The 17,325-nt window shown below is 41.0% G+C and overlaps 1 protein-coding gene across 1 annotated transcript in view; it reads left to right on the top strand.

Annotated features, from left to right (window-relative positions):
- Positions 1 to 250: 250 nt before the first annotated feature.
- The window catches only part of SAMTOR (S-adenosylmethionine sensor upstream of mTORC1), a 39,144-nt gene continuing 22,069 nt past the window's right edge, over positions 251 to 17,325 (top strand). The window contains exon 1 of the mRNA XM_075014745.1: positions 251 to 469. Within this exon, the coding sequence (XP_074870846.1) occupies positions 331 to 469 (139 nt within the window). The 5' untranslated portion in view covers positions 251 to 330. The remainder of the gene's footprint in view (positions 470 to 17,325) is intronic.

Genomic DNA, 17,325 nt, shown 5'->3' with positions numbered 1-17,325 from the left:
GTCCTGTTTCGAACGGCCAAATGGGGCACCCTAAGGCCGGCGCTGGTGACCCCTGACGTCGCGAGCTCCGAACCCCCAGTGGGAGACTTGCTGCCTTAACAGCCTACAGCAGCTGCAACGCCAGCTCCGCCCCAACCCCGCCTACGAGCAACCTCGGCGCTGTCAACACCTCGGGACTACATGTCCCAACATGCACCGCGGGAGCACTACCCCCCTCCACCACGCATGCTCAGTGCTGGCCCTGCCCTGCCCTGCCCTGCCATAGAGACCGAGCGCTCTCACCTGCCCCTCGGCCCGGCTGAGCGGAGGGGGAGGAGCCGCGGTAGTACCATGGAGCCTGAGCCGGAGCTCGCAGCTGCCGCCGCCCCTCGGCCGCTGCCCCCGGGGCAGGAGAGGAAGCTGGAGCAGGAGAAGCTCTCCGGGGTGGTGAAGAGCGTTCACCGGCGGCTGCGCAGGAAGTACCGGGAAGGTAAATACCGGGGCGCGGCCGGGCCTGCCCCTTCACCGGCTTCCTCAGCGGCCGCGGGTGGACCAGAGGAAACCCCGTAGGGGGCCTGGACTCCTGCCCGGGGAGGGCCCCGGGAGCCGGTGCCGTCCCTTGACCGGAGCCCGGCGGAAAGGCCCCAGGGGCTGCCTGCAGGTGTAGCCGTTGGGCCTGGGCGGGGGGGGGACGACCCAGGTCCCGTTTTCCTGCAGCTCCCCCTCCCCCTAGTCAGCACGGGGGCGGGGATCTGCAGGCGCCGCACAAGCCTGCGGCTGTTGACACTGAGGGTCTGCCTTGTGTAAGTGCCCGCTGGGCTTGGTCCTGCAGAACCCCTCTGGGCCTCTCGCCGCTCGCACGGTGTCCTCTTGGCCACTTGTGGCTTCTCATCTGTGCTCCGTAGGAACACTTCAGAGCCGCTTTCCCTGACCCAGGAGTGCTCGTGGCTAACTTTGGAGCTGTTTGGGGGAGCTGTACAGACAGCAGAAGTTCTAGGGATAAATGATAGCCTGTGGTGTAAAAAGTCTTTTAATTTAGCTGGGTAATCAAGTGCAATATAATGTGTCCAATGGGCATCTCACTAGTCCCATTCATTGCGACACTTAATTGCTGATGTTCTATTGAGCTCTTGCAACAAACTTTTACATTATGAAATATCAGAGAGGTAGCTGTGTTAGTCTGTATCTTCAAAAACAACAAGAAGCCCTGTGGCACCTTCTAGACTAACAGATATTTTGGAGCATAAGCTTTCATGGGCAAAGCCCTGCTTCATCAGATGCATGAGTCATGAAATAGCTGATCTACGCTGACCAACAACCCCAGAGGTGGCTAGTAAGAGTGCTTGTTTTACCTTCCATGAGCAATTCAAGTGTGTCTCCTCTGTGGTGTGCTGGGACTGGAATAGCAGAAGCATGTCCCAAATTAGGCACAGCTGTTCTGAAGATTTAAAGTAAGGCAAATTTTTAAGATGAGGTTAGTGGAGGTTTACACCAGAAATGGCTGATTGCCTAGTGCAGAGGTTGGCAGCCTGTGGCTCCAGAGTGGCATACGGCTGATTAAGGAGTCACGGCTTGGGATGCTGCTGCTGCAACAGCTGATTCCTCTTGCAGTTACCTGCCCTGCTGTGCTGAAGTAGTGGAACTAAATTTAATTGGTTTAACAGCTGGCAGGGTGGTGGAAGGATCTGGCCATTATACCAATTAAACTTAGCTCCGTTATTTCTGTATGGCAGGGCTGGGAGCTACCTGCTGTGCAGGTGGGGGGAGTGTGCAGGAGAGCTGTGGGGAGGGGTGGCTGAGTCTGCATCTCCTGGAGCTGTGCAGCTCTGCTGAGAAGGAGGCAACGGTGGGGAGCAGATCATCAGCTGAGGCAGGTTAATCTTAGAGAAGAAGGGGTGGATTTGGGGACTGAGTGCTGAGGTGGGTAAAGCCTAGGCATGGGGGGCAGGTTTGGGGCTGAGAGGGGTTAAGCCTGGGGATGGGTGGGTTTGGGGCTGAGAGGGGTTAAGCCTGGGGGTGGGGGTAACTTAACTTTCTAACTGCTACAAATCATTGTGTGTGCACTTTTTCTTAAAATAGGAGTGGCAAAGTACAGTTTGACCTTATTTATTAAGGACTGTCATGTATTTTCATGCATCACAGCTCCTGAAGTATTGATTTTTTTTTTTATAAATGAATTTGGAAAACTCTTCTCACTATTTTGGTTGCAGACCCCTGGTGCAGTGACTAGTCTGACTTTCTTCAAAACAGCGGTTATAATTCATCTAGTTTAATTCTTGCATCAGGGCCATAATTTCTGCTTGAGCTACAACATATATATTGATTGAATGGAAACTGTTCTTGTAACTATGATAATACTTGGCTCTTGTATAGCATTTCTAGTCTTTAGATCTCAAAGTGCTTTATGTCTCAAACTAATTCTTGCATCTCTATCCATGGCTGCCCGAAGGCCCTCTGGCTTCAGGACTGATGCTGTGCTGCTCTCTGGACTCTCCACATTCCAAAAGCATGCACTGTTGTGCTTCCTAGTCCAGATTCTCATTGGATTTGGTCTGAGCTAGCTACTAGATAGATCTATCATATCTTTCATACTGCAGGAAGAGAGCACTGATTATTCCAGCCCTTCTGGGATGTCTATACTACCTCTGGAAATCAGCTTTCCTGTGCTCACAGAGTAAAAATAGTTCTGTAAATGTTGCTTTGACACTGAGGATCAGACTGATACTCAGATTCCCAAGCCAACCCCCCTGTTCCCATCATGCTTGAAAGCTCAAGATGCAGGCCAAGCTGTGGTGTATGTAGCTATTTTTAGCACACTTGCATGAGCCCCATTGCCATAACTGCCAAGTAGGGCTGGGAAATTGATTTCCAGATGCAGTGTAGGCATATGCTTACAAGCTTTAAGGGGAGGATTACTCTCATCTTCCAGGCTGAGGAACCATTATCAACACACAATTTAACTTTTCAACTTGGGCTTTTGACTGTTCAGATTCAAAAGACAACACTGGGTCACCCTTTGGATTTTTCTACAGAGAAATGTCACGAGGAAGTTAATGTAGAATAGTTAGGATGTTAATTTAAAGTGCAATAGGTATTTGACACAAACTCCCTGTGTGGACATCCTTATTCTGCATTAAAAGTGCTTTTTTGTGGATTCTGCCATAATTATTCTGGGCCTTTTCCCTTGTGTGGAAAATCCCTGAACAAATATTTTTAGCTGTCATAAATTTTTAATGATCTTTCAACTTCTGCAGAAGTCAAGGTAAGCGCTCTGCCTAGGAGGAGTTTCTTACTTGCCATTGGAAAGTGAATATGTAGGGAATAACTTACTGGTACTAATACTAGTTTTTCAGCACTCTGGAGCAAAGTAAATAGTATGATCTATGGTACTTGTTTATTTTTTCCTCAAGTACAGCATCTTGCACATTAGTAAGACCTTCAGTGTCTTGTACTTTATGGAGGGTAAGAAGAGTAAGAAAATTGTCCAAAAAATTATACTTCTACAGCATGGAGCTTTCCCCCATTCTACCAGTGAGACACATCTAGGTTAATGAGTGGACTGCATGAGTGGCCCTCCTTTATCTCAGTGGGCCACAAGATTGTCATAAAAATCTTCTTCTGGCACAGGATAGTTTTGCTAACTATGCTTCCCTACCTAGAATTTGTAGGGTGTGCTGTTTGAACCATAGCAGCACTTTGAATGGATGCACAGGAAGCAAATGGCTCTCACAGTCAGTGTTTGCAGTCAGCGTGCCCCTCATTTCATGTGCCCTTGCTGTTAAGCGTGTGTCACTTCTGTAGTACTGCTAGGAAAAAAACCTATGCAGACAAAAACCAACAAAATGTCAACCCTGTGCATAGGCAATGATAAACAAAGTGTCTCATGGGGCACAAACAGAAGTCCAATGGGCTGCAAGTTGCCCTCCACTGCTTTATACCAATCAATTGTAATTTTCATGTGTTCCTAGCTGTCGTACCATTAGTCTTTCAACATGAAGTTGAAATAATTTTCTCCTGTTCAGTGATCTTGTCTTACACCCTAACCTTCCAAAAACTTGAGTCTCTTTTCAGAATGTCCATCTTATTGAACTTACAGTAGTTGGAAATAGTTTGAGTTCCTAATATACATTTTTTTCCGTATAACTAGGACCCTATCAAATTCACATCCATGGAAAACATGTGAAATCTGGTCTTTTTTGTGCTTTTAGCTTCTGCAGATTTCACCTGCGTGTCTGAAATTGTGGGTATTGACTGAACAGAAACTACTGAGTGGGAGCCACACCACAGTTAGTTTTCATGGACTTTTTCCAACCATAGTTTAATGAAATTAGAAGTGGTGCTATACTATTTGCAATGAGCTACCAGTCAAAAAGGGGGCATGCTCAAATTTCTCAGTGAGAAATATTACTTTGCATAACAAATTCTCAAAGAATGCACTTTTATATCATTGGTGGGATTTAATAGTAACTGTGGTCTGAGAAAAGTGTTATAGTCACTTCCCCAAGGCCTTTGGATGAAATATTTGCAGTGACACACTTATTTCTAATAAGTGGATATCGGTGCTGATGTGAAAGAAACAGTTACTGAAATTAAATTTAATAAGTATTACTTCTCGATTAATGTGAAGGAAAAAAAACACTTTAGATTTGAATATACCTATGGAGGCCAGTGCCATTCATAATTTGGATTAATCCTAGCCTAGAAAGAGGAAAATACAGTTTGAAAATGCAACTGTATATACAAGTAATAGCCATCAGATTCAGAAGCTCGTTAAGGCTTTAATTTTTTTCGTAATGATTGCATCTAAAATGTCTCTGACCTTACAACAGTAACATTTGAAAGCTGGAAGGTGCTTTCCTAAGAAGCAGGTTTTTGTTTTTAGTATTGTATCATGGTACTCCCTTTTTTGGATCTAAAGAAATTAATAACAAACCTTAATCTTGGGTTTCTACCAGCTTGAATAGTGGCATCACAGAAGCATCTGCACAAACAAGGAAGTAACCAAACAAAAAGCCACTTGAAGACAGAGGGAAAGTACATATTGTAACTGTCAAAGTATTTGGCAGAGCATGTATTATAAAGTTATTTTTCTAAATAAAGTGTGTGCACCTGTGAATCAAGCAATTCTAAAAAAGTCTTCCCATACCTCATGTTAAAGATTCCAAAACCAGGCAACAGCTTGTCATGTGAGCCTTTACTTTTCAACCATTAGTTTTAAATAACAAACAAGACTCATTTCTGGTATCAATACATTGTTTTGTATCTAGGATTTAAAAAACTGATACTGCGAGTCAATGCATAATATTAATTTGACAAGTGTCTTCCTTTGCTTTTGTTTTCTTGGTTCTGTACACTTGTGCAGTATGTGCTGAATGGGCATTTTTGGGCCCTGCATAACGTAGTCTGAGTCTCTTGTTAAAGTATCTTCCATTTGAGCTTAGTTAGTACTTATATCAGATTACAAACTAGAATTTGCATCAGCCTTGGATAGCACATGTTTTGCAAAGTTTTATTTGCATTCTGGTAGCAGTAGAAGAACTGTTACATGTTTAAAGAATTATTATACGACTGTTTTTGCAATGGTTTCTTTGAAGTTTCAAGTGGAAAATGAACCAACAATTATAACATTACTAATGTAGTCATATCTGTTGTACATTTTTTTCTGAAATGTGGGACAATTGATTTACACCAACAGGTAATACATAGTCTTGAGTTATGGGAGAGGAAAAACGAGTAGCTAAATGAAAGGTTGCTCATGTTTGATTTTTCACTGTCAGCATTGTCATCCTTTTTCAGTTTAGATCACAATATCTGGTTAAGTGGGTATTACCCATGAAAGTTCATTACCTAATACATAAAATCGTTAGTCTTTTAAGGTGCTACAGGACTGTGTTGTGTGGTTTTTTGTGAAGCTGCAGACTAATACCTGTTTAAAACTTGTAAAGTAAATGTCTAAGTGAAATGAGAAATATCTAATTACCCTTTTTATTTAAACAGTTAAATTATATTCCATTTTGGACAAGTATAAAATTAAATAAACTAGTCCTGCAAAATAGTTTGATCTTCATTGAAATACTGAGTATGTTGTGTGAGAGGAAGGCAGATGATTAGTAAACTTGGAGTTTTGAATATACTGACCATTTTAAGTGGAATAAGGTAGTATGTAGATAGCATTCTTAATTTGTCTTCTCTGACTAGCCATTGCCACATTCTCCAGTACTATAACATCATTACTTCGTATTAAGAGGGCATACTTGCTACATAGTGCAGCACTGGTTATTTTTCCATCATTGCATCTGAGACACTTACAACTTATTCAGTTTTGCAGTATGTTAACTTCAAGAACAAAGTAAAACTTGTCATGTTGAGTTTTTCTAGGAATTTTGTAACCTAACATTGCCCTAGCTCAGTGGTTCTCTGTGTGGTGGTTTTCTGATTTGTGGATCCCTAGAAAATTACTCCAGAAGATGGAGCTTACTTTGGAACTCTTAAACGTGAGCGTCTCTGTCCTACTTGACAATATTTGTTGCCTTTATTGCTTTTCAGCATTTTGCGTAAACTGATGCACTGGTTCAGTGACTGTACCAGAGGTATTTTTACAAACACTATAATGCCCATGTGGAACACTGGGGCATGTTAAGTTAGTCTCATGGCAACTATCAGAGGAGTAGCTGAGTTGGTCTTATCTTCAAAAACAACAAAAAGTCCTGTGGCACCTTGTAGACCAACAGGTATTTTGGAGCATAAGCATTCATGGGCAGAGATGAAGCTGGTCTTTACCCACAAAAGCTTATGCTCCAAAATATCTGTTGGTGTATAAGGTGCCACAAGACTTCTTGTTGTTTCTGATGGCAGCGCATTCCAGCTAAAAATCTAAGCAGAAACCTAACTGTCTAAATAGGAAGTTGCTGTAGCTAAGCTTTTGAAATTTGGAATCTGCCAGCACCGTCCTCACAGCCAACATCTGTTACTTTCCTTTAAAATAGAAGATTTAAAGGGCTGCAACTAAAAGCGTCTTTGTAGAAACAGGAATTTTTGTTAGTGCTGTGTTAGGCAATATGCTGTTTTCTGACTCTTGGACCAACAAAAAGTTGCACAGTCCTAGGAACTTTCTTGCTAAACAGCTAGTAGCAGGAGGATGTAGCTCACACATTTTGTTCTGATTCAGCTTAATTGTCACTTTTTATTTCTCAGGGACATAAGTATTGCTTTTTAAAATATATATACATATAATAGATTTGAGGGCAATGTTGCTCCAGGTTGTATCCAAATCTATCCTATCCTATTTTTCCATAGTTATAAAATGGCTTGTGTCTGTTTGAAAAAAAATAAAACACAAGTATAAGCTAATAAATTACAGATTATCATGCATGCTACTCTACCTACAGGCCCCCATCTCTGGTTCTGGATTACCTTATCGACCTCTTAATGCTTTCATAAATACTGACATTTGTTCAAAGATAAAATACTATCCCGGCATCAACATGAACATAAAACTTAAAATTGGCTAACAGAACTATTACCAATTGCCGTACCTGGTTTTACCCAATTCAGATCTTTTATTTACAAAGGTAGCAAAGGTGGACCCTAAGTTAAGAAAATCCTCAACTTTGTCGAGATTTGAACTGACTTAAGGTGGATGGTGTAAATTATTCATTTTGTTTTGTTTAAAGCTGTGTAGTGGTCAAATGCTTGCTACCGTGGCTGCTCCTGCTGGTCACTCGGGCCTTGTCTACACTTGCCCCCAACTTTGAAAGGGGCATGGTAATCAGAGCCATGGGAGACTACTAATGAAGTGCTGCAGTGAATATGTGGCACTTTATTAAGCTAATTTTCCCCCACGGCAACTATGAAGCTTCAAACTACATTCATCGAAATTGCTGCGGGGGGAAAATTAGCCTAATGAAATTAATATTCACTGCAGCACTTCATTGCTCATCTGCCGTGGCCCCTGATTACCATGCCCCTTTCGAAGCTGGCGGCAAGTGTAGACCCAGCCTCTGGGAGTTACCTCTAATTCTCTTTTGGCCAGTGTCTCACCTGTCATTGCTCTGTACTTCCTCCACCTTCTGGTTCTGGACCTTTGTCACTCCCAGGATCATGGCATCCTCAGGACACTGCCCTCTGCCAGTGCCCACTACTCTGGTCTGTTGCCTCCCTTCTGGGGGTATCAGCAGTCCTCAGCCTCATATCTGCCCCCTGTAGCCTACTGCAGCCAGGTTCTATTCTTTCGCCTCAGGGGCAAGCTGCAGTCTATAGGTTCTGAACCTAGGGGTGCTGAGGATGCTGCAGTACCCCTGGACTTGGGGGGGTTTCAGTTATATACAGGGTTTGCAGTTTGGTTCAATGGCGCTCAGCACCCCCACTAGAGTAATAGTGCAGCCTGTATTGGTCATGCTCAGTGGTGGCTAGATGTGGAGTGAGAGGAAAGGAGGAGACCCTAACCTGGGCACTCTCTGGTGGCAGTCTCGTCCTGCCCTCCTTCACTCTCCCCTACTGCATTCTGTTCCCTGGGCCACTTTCCCTCTTACCCTTGCACCTTCTTGTCCTTTGTGGGTTGAGGGGGTGGGGAATATAGCATGTTTTATAAAACATGCTTGAAGTGATCGATGGGTAACATATCTTCAGTGAAATAAATATCAAATCACCAAAACACTCTTCAGTTACAAGAATAAACAGTAAGTAGATATGTATTTTGTACATTTTAAAGGACTTTAACACACACTAGATTGAATATAATTTAAAAAATTGAAGATAAGTTACTAGCAATGTATAACTTCAAACGTTTTGCATTTTAACGGTCTATTTTGTGCATAATAGGATAACGTTGAGTAGTGTATCTAAGAGATCATAATCTTTTACTGTCTTTTTTTTTTTTTTTTAATTTCAACCTGATTAACTTTACTCTTGCAGCTTAAAATACTTGAACTGTCAGGGTAGAGCAGCTGATGACAGACTTCTGGCAATGTGTTACAAATAAGAGTACCTAAATAAAATAGTGCAAGTCCCTTTTTAATGACTATTCTCAGTTAAGTACATTTTAAACAGCAAATGAAATAAGCCATATACATATTGTAATATGACACGTTAATAGGCTAACTGTGCATTGTTGCAGTGGAAAAACAAACTGAGGTCAAAACTTCCTTTTTTCTTTAGCCATTGATAATCGTAATTTAAGAATGCATTTTTTATAATTGTAGCTTATAAAAACTTATAGAAACTGAAATGATGTATTTGTGCAATCAATACCTCTCTTTTCTGTTCTCTCCCCCTAAAATAATAGCAGATATCAATCAGTGTCAGCCAACAGCCTTTCCACGGTGAATAGGAAGAGTTCTCATGTGTGGCATTTTTGAGTGGATTCGGCATATTAACTGGCAGCTACAAAGAACTGTGTAGTTATTATGGGCCAGACCAAAACTACATCTTTGGGTCTATTTTAAATATTTCGAATAGCATAGGAAACATGATTGATAATGACTACACATGTATTTCATACAAAGAGATGACTTAAACAAAGTGGTCTTCTGTGGGCAGGCACTTGCATTATAATTGGTACATATGCAACAAATTTTCATCTGAGGCTCTCAAAGCACTTTATAACAGAGGGTAAGAAATACCATAACCTAGTGTGTAATGTTATGAGAACATAATATTGAAATCTCTCAGAAAATGAAATAAAGTATTGTCTGGCTCTGTGATGCCTGAGATCTGTGGTGAGTAAACTTTTCTACATTGGTCCCCACTTTTCATCTCTGCGTAACCAACAGAAATTTTGGTTATGTTCAGATGAAGAAAAAAACTTTCATGTGTAAGAAAATACATAGAATGTAAAAGCTTTATTTAATCGGTGTATATAAATGTGAATACGTATACATAAAACCAGTAACATAGTTCAGCATTTTTAATGATATGGATGAGTCTGAGACCCACCACTTTGTAAACCCCTGCCTTAGATTTGTATACTTTCTTGTTTACTACAGGTTGAACCTCTCTAGTCTGGCATGCTTGGTACCTGACCAATGCTGAATGAGAGAATTTGCCAGACCATGAGAGGTCTGTATCGTCCAGCAGCATTACCAACACTTCCGCTGCTTAATGGGCTCTTTGAAGATATTTAACAATATAGAACACAGAGTCAGAACTCATGGCTGTAGATAAAGTTTAAGGGACTGCAGGAAACTTGGCCACACCCACAAGTGGTCATCTAGCTAACAAAAATCATGCCAGATTATGGATGTTGCTGGATGAAAGAGTGTTGGACTAGAGGTTCAAACTGTTCTAACTATGATAAGCTTGTGGACTGTAGTTAGAAGTACTACAGTGCTTTTGAGTTCACCTAGAGACTCTCATCACATTATATTTATGTCTAGGAGATAGATGACAAAGTCCAGAAACTATTGTCAGGATTTGTGTTGCGAAAGTTGTTACAGTAAACTACTTTCAGTCTCAGTTGTGCCTGGGTAGAGCCATTTTAAAAAGGTTTTTAACATCAATCATCCCACTGCTTCTTATTAGCACAACTTAAATCTCTGCAACAACCTGCAAGAAATCATGCAAAATTTGGACTTAGATTTTAAAAAAAAAATTGTTTTCCAATCCATATGTATGTAAAATTTGTTGGTCGTGCTTTCTTTGCAACAATAAAGCGCTTTTGAAGCCTCTGGAGATGGTGTGCTGGACACTAGCACATCCTGAGCTTAAATATGGGAAAAAACTGACGAAGTGAGCCATGTTTAATCAAATGAAATAGACTTATAGATAAGTACTGTCTTTGCTGCAAGGATCCTGGTGCTCATTCTATGTAGTGCTGTGTACTGAGCAGTCAGGTAATAAGTCACTTCTTCTTAATCTAAATAAAAATATATTGAAATAAATCACTTGTCTGGTTCCATTTCAGAAACGGGAAGTGGGAATTTAATTTTCTTCAGACTGTAGCCCCACTGTCCCATCTAAATATAAAGAAAAGATTTCCTTCTTTTTATTGTGCTGCTTTGCTTGTCCAGTCTGGATTTTTTTTCCTCACTTAAAATAATTTCTTCAAAGAAGTTAACCATTTAACAGTTGATAAAGTCATCTTTTATGCACGCTTCATTTAGCACTGCTTAAAGATGTACTTGTTGAGGGGAAAATGGGATGGGGACTGTGGCAGGACAAGCCAGATTTTTTTTTAAACCTGAAAAAAAATCTTGCACGAATGATAAGTATATTCTGGGGAATGCATTTCAACTGGGGATTGGACTTCTAGATTATATCAAAGAATATACTGTTATAGGGAATCTCTTAGAACATCAGCTGTGTTTGCACTCCATAATCCAATTGCAAGAAAAGGTAACCAAGTAACTGCCTTATAAATTTTCCAGGACAGACACAGGACACACAGCACAGAAGACACTCACCTGATATCTTACTTTTAACAGCCCTGAAGAGGCAACCAACCATAAATGTTCTTGAAGTAAAGCTCCTGCAGGGACCTGCAAGGCTTGTACAATGACTGCTCATAACAAGACAGTTTTACATCAGACTCTGCAAGGTCTGATGTTTGCATGATTGATTCCTTTTATGGAAGGAATGTGGCATAGACCAGCTTTTTTGAGGGGTTTGTGCTGAAAGAGGATTCAAGTTGTATGAGACACTGTGTTCAAATCCGTACTTGACACTGGCTGAATCTGCGGTAGTCCCCTTCTTCGAAGAGGGCATGGTAATCAGCCTGAGCGGGGAATAGCAATGAGCAAAACTTTTTGGGAGTAAGGGCACTTGGAAGTTGTGCAGGTATGTCAAAGTGCCCACAGCTTGCTGGCTTTGCCAATACTTAAGTCATCAACTTTGAAGTTTGCATGGTGAAAATTAGCCTAATGAGGTGTTGTATATGCATTGCAGCACCTCATTGCTGATCCCCACTCAGGCTGATAACCATGCCCCCTTCGAAGAAGGGAGCTAGTACAGACCCAGCTATTGTAAATGAAATTAAGAAAACCCCACATGAAGTGAAATCAATGAGTCTCCAAAGTGCAGAGGTTAATGTAAGAGACAGGAAGAAATATTGTAAGAAGCCTGCCAAATTTTGTGTAAGAATTCCTGACTATTTTGGGGTTATTTTTGAACATGAACTTTGACACACTAAGAACAATCTTTAATACGTTATTTTCAAACAGCTCATGAGACATTTTAAATTTATTTCCAGTGACCCAAGTTGTCTAAATTTGCTATGCAAAGTTCTTCCTGTAAACTCTGCATCTTCTCTTACCTAAGTTTTGACTCATAAATCAGTTTCTATCCCATCTAGTGCTGAAGGTTGTGTAGCCAATGTGCTGCAGTCTGCATTTCTGCTGTAATTTTGAAATGTAAATAGCAAACCCTATTGGGTATGATGTCAGAATATATTGATCAATCATTAGTTCTGGCATGAAATACAAGTACTACAAATACTTTCTGGAGTCAGTCCACAAATAGTGAATCTCCAACACTTTCAATTCAAAGTACGTGTGAATGTGCTTGCTCTGTCAATTTGAACTGAAATGTATGATTTTTAAATACAGTCAACTGAGGATTTTCATCCTCTAAGTGGTATTCCAAGGGATGACCAGAATCTCGTGAAATTTTCAAGTATCGGAGAGGTAGCTGAGTTAGTCTGTATCTTCAAAAACAGTTAGTAGTCCTCTGGTACCTTTATAGACTAACAAGTTTTTGGACTGTAAGCTTTTATGGGCAAAGACCCAGATTCTGACGAAGTGGGTCTTTGCCTATGAAAACTTATGTTCCAAAATATCTGCTAGTCTATAAGGTGCCACAGGACTTGTTTATGAAATTTTCGGTTTTCTCTGTGTCTGTATTACTTGCCACAGAGCTAGTGACCTTGCTGGTCTGAACCCTAGGAGGTGGTGGGAAAGGACTTGAAGTGCCTCATCAGTGCAACAATACTAAGTTAAATATGATAAATGTGTGTGGGGTGAAGAAACATGGAGGAGAAAGCAACATTGGGGAAACTTTTTAAAAAAAAAAAAACTCAACTGTGCAATATTTATCATTTAAATCACACCTTCAATTTGTTATCAAGGTGGTAGCTTAAGGGAAATAAGGAAGGTTTTAAAAACTAGATTCTCTGGTTTTAGTTTTTGCTGTACTTGAAATGGGCAAAGAGACAAAAGTCCAGTCCTTGGAGTAGCAAAAGGGCTCCTGGGGCAGATGGAAGTGGTTACGCCGGTCTCACTTAGACAGACCGAAGAAACTGGCTGCAGCAGCAATGCTTCAGGCCCAGTGGCTTTGTGATATTTGGGACAGCCATTTAAAAAAAACCGCAAACACATTTTATATTTCCTCTGACAATACCGAATTTCATTTGTTTGAACTCGTTCTGCATGTACCTTAGACCAGTGGTGAGTAAACTTTTTACATCAAACCACACTTTTCATCACTGCAATTAGCAGGGCCACCCCTTACCAGTCTAATGTAATCCAAACCAAGTGAAATTTCAGTTTATGTTCTTATGAAAAAAAACCCTTTGGGATGTGTAAAAGTGTGTGCACAATGTAAAAAAAAAACTGTTAATCTGTATATAAATGTGATTACACAAACAGGAACATTTCAGCATTTTTGATAAGATGGATGAGTCTGACATCCTGCAGCCAATTGTGGACAGAAAGTGAAAAGATCACCAATAAATGAGTTTGGTAAATGAAGAGATATTACTATGCTGAAGTAGGGGGAATATCTGGGGTTAAAACCTTAAAATATGCAAAAAACATTATGGCAAGGTTAACTAGTAAGTAGAGAAATGACAGGAATGTGGTCAGAAGTAGTTAAGTCTAGGCCCAGAAAAGGTAGTAAGTAAAACTGGGTGTAGTACAGGTCGATTCTCTCTAATCCAGCACTGCCAGGACTTGACTGGTGCCAAATGAGAGTATTCGCTGGACCATGGGAGGGCCATATTGTCTAGCAGCATTATCAACACTTCCACTGCTTACTGGGCTCTTAAAAGACTTTTATGGGTAAATTATTGCACAGAACACTGAATGCCAAGACTGGTGGCTGTAAACAAAGTTTATGGGGCCATGAGAGATTTAGCTACACCTATGAAAAGTGGTCATCCAGCTAACTAAAGTCATGCAGGATTATGGATGTTGCTGGGGGAGAGAGTGCCGGACTAGAAAGTTTCAGCCAGTGCCACAAAGCTACCGTAGTCTTTCATTTGTAATCTTATTTTTGTCCTATTCCCTTATTTTAAAATTTTGACTCAGTCTAAGTAGAAGTATGACAACAAGTTAAGAATTTTAAGGTGTGGACTGCCATTGTGTGTTTGTGGTGGGGGGCATTTAACACTTCTGGATCCTCTATAAACAAATAATTAATCATAGCACCAGCAACTTTTAGATAGTCACAAAAAATCCTGTGGCACGTTATAGACCTAGCAAATTTATTGGAGCATAAGCTGTCATGGGCAAAGACCTACTTTGTCTGATTCATGTAGATGTTGCCCATGACAGCTTATGCTCCAATAAATCTGTTAGTCTATAAGGTGCTACAGGACTTATTGTTTTTGCAGATACAGACTAATGTGGTACCCCTCTGAAACGTTTAGTCTTCATCCCAGACTTGTAATTTAGCATGTCGAGCCTCTTAACAGAAGCCCAATTTAGCAAGTTTCAGAGTATTGTGCAGGAGCAGTTGCAAGAGGATAGTTCAAGTCATTAGAATTTATTACCTACCGAGTATATTTATATCCAAGCTGACAGTTTTCTGAAATTGGTTTTGCATAGCCACAAATATGCTTCACTAACTCATCAACCAGGAGAGAGAAATTACAGGACTTGTAAGTGTCCTACCAGACAGTAGGTGGTGGTGAAATTTAGGCTGTGGGTATACCACCATGTAAATGGATATAAGTTCTGTCACTTGTGGGTTTGAATTAGTCACTCCCTTAAGTCACCATAAGTTATGTAGTTCAAGTGTCAGTGTGGACAGCATGCTACATCAGTGGGAGAAGTCCTCTTGCTGAAATAGGTATGGCTGCCTGTGCTGGTTGTGGTAATTAAGCTCTTTGGGGAGGTGTAGTGTAGCCACAGCCCTACACTTTGTTTTCCTACTCACCAATGCCTGGTCAGTGTTGTGCTGGGTTTCCTTGGACAGGGTGTTTTGTGGGGCACCCAGATAAGAACAGACTCTGTCCTGGGAGTGCTCTTGTGTCATCTGATACAGGCACACTCCCAATCTGAAGTCTGTATAACTGCTGATGTCTTATTGCCAACTTCACAATTACACACACAATCTTAATTCAGTGCTTTTGGAAATAATGAGAATGAAGGGTGCCGTGTATGAAACTGCTTTCAAGTGTTATGATCATCCGGCAAATTTACTATTTGGGGCAGAGACTTCTGCCATGTGCTGGTCATGAAGCAGATAAATATCTGCTAAGTATCAGAGAGGTAGCCGTGTTAGTCAAATCTAGACAAATCTCTGCTAGACTCTTTGTTCTGTTTCCACCTTCTCTCCCAGTTGGATTTAGACTCTGTGTGTGATTTGCTTCTTGACCTTTCGGCACGAATGCTCTCTCATAGGAGTGAATTCAAATGGCTGATTCAAATGGTTCTGCTCACTCATGACACCAAAATAAATTGCTGTTCAAGACAGACTATGTAGTTCTTTCTAATCCTCTCTCCCTCCTTGTGGCCTGTGATTAGCAGTAAATAGCTAAGCCTGTTGACATGTAAGTTGTCATAAGTGGACCTGATAATGTTAGCACTCCTATTGATATGACTGGGAACAGTTTTGTCACGGTTTTTCAGGTGTCTTTAGATGTCCCTCCCTTCTCCCCTCCTTGCTTTTATGAGGATGGAAAAGTTGATTTAATCCTGGGGGAATTCCATGCCCAAAAACTAAATGCTATCCACAATACTTTAAAATTCTGCATTTTGTTGAAATATCTACAAAAGCATGCCAGTTTAAAGTGCCTGTCACAGGTATGTCTGTAACAATACAGGAACACATACATTCCTCCAAATGTACAGAGTTAAATAAACCCATATAACAATGCAGTTCCAGTATATCTGCCACTTCCCATTAAGAGCCCAACTGAAGAGCCAGAGACTTGCACCACCTTCCCTCCCCCAGAATCCAGCTGCAGTCCCCACTCTCCCCTAAGCTCTCAGACCCTTCCCTCCTAATGTTCGGGGATCCAGAGGGAGAAAGTGCAAACCCCGGATCAAACCTCAGGCTCTGTTTTTGTGCATGCCTGTTTTCTGCCTGAGAATCCTGCAGTTCCCTTCCTGCACTCTTGTTTCCTGTATGCAAGCTGGGCTGCTGAACCCAGCAGTGCCCCTAGTGGTGGCCAACAACTCTGCAGCCCGTTTATGTGAGGATAAATATGGTGCACTCACATTAATTGCAGCTTTTTTTTTTTCTTGCACAGTGGTGCCGAATACACCAAGGAATAGTTGGTGGTCTTATTTTTATTTTATTATTCTTGCATTCCTGGCTTTCAAAAGTAAGAAGCTTCATCTCTTATTTCAAACATCTCTACCAATGTATAGAATGCATTTGATTTCCTTCTCTCCTTTCCTGTTCCTTATTTGCCTTGCCCTCAATTCTGCCTGTTTATCCCTATAGGTGGTGATTCCACACCAGCACCAGAATATAAGATTTTATCTTTTCCTGCTTTATGGCTCCCATTGCAAACTGCTGCTGCTTCACATAGTGTAAACACAAATTTCTCTTCTTTTGTGTTCCAGAGGGTGAGGTGGGGGGAGTGTTTTCTTTCCTATTCTACTTTTTATGATCCTTAGTAATAGCAGGGGAGTATTGCTGCTCTTGTCCTGTGGTACATATACTGCAAGCAGTCTCCCAGGAAGTACTGTCAGATTGGCATGATCCTTTTTGTAATCTCTTTGAAGCAATGACTGTGCCTGCGTTTCCTTAAAGCTGGAAGGTGTTACTGCATAACAGCAACTTGCTTCATTTAGAGTTCCCCAAAACAAAAGCATCAGGAATAAGACAAGTTTTTGTTAGATTTTTTTCCATCCTCTTAATTTTTCTTTATCATGTCCAGTCTTGTTAACCTGAACTATAGGAACCTAGTTTGCAGCATAAGGTTTTTAAGCAAGAGGCAGGGTGTGTGGACATATTCATTCATAGAGAGATGCTAAGTTCACTTTGACTGAGTCACTTTTCTGTATCACCATCTGTGAATTGGCCTAGTAAGATCAGATATTTATTAAAACAAAAATTCCAATCTGCCCATAAGCAAATAACACAACATATGATGATCACTCCAATAATCAGAGAAATTTATATTTTGGATTCAAAGATGGTTGGTATTAATATCATCTGTGATGACAAATATCAACAAGACGG

Source organism: Carettochelys insculpta, chromosome 1 (genome assembly GCF_033958435.1).
Source record: "Carettochelys insculpta isolate YL-2023 chromosome 1, ASM3395843v1, whole genome shotgun sequence".
NCBI classification, from domain to species: domain Eukaryota; kingdom Metazoa; phylum Chordata; order Testudines; family Carettochelyidae; genus Carettochelys; species Carettochelys insculpta.
The sequence above is the reverse complement of the archived record's forward strand: the minus strand, read 5'-3'. Positions and strand labels throughout refer to the sequence as shown.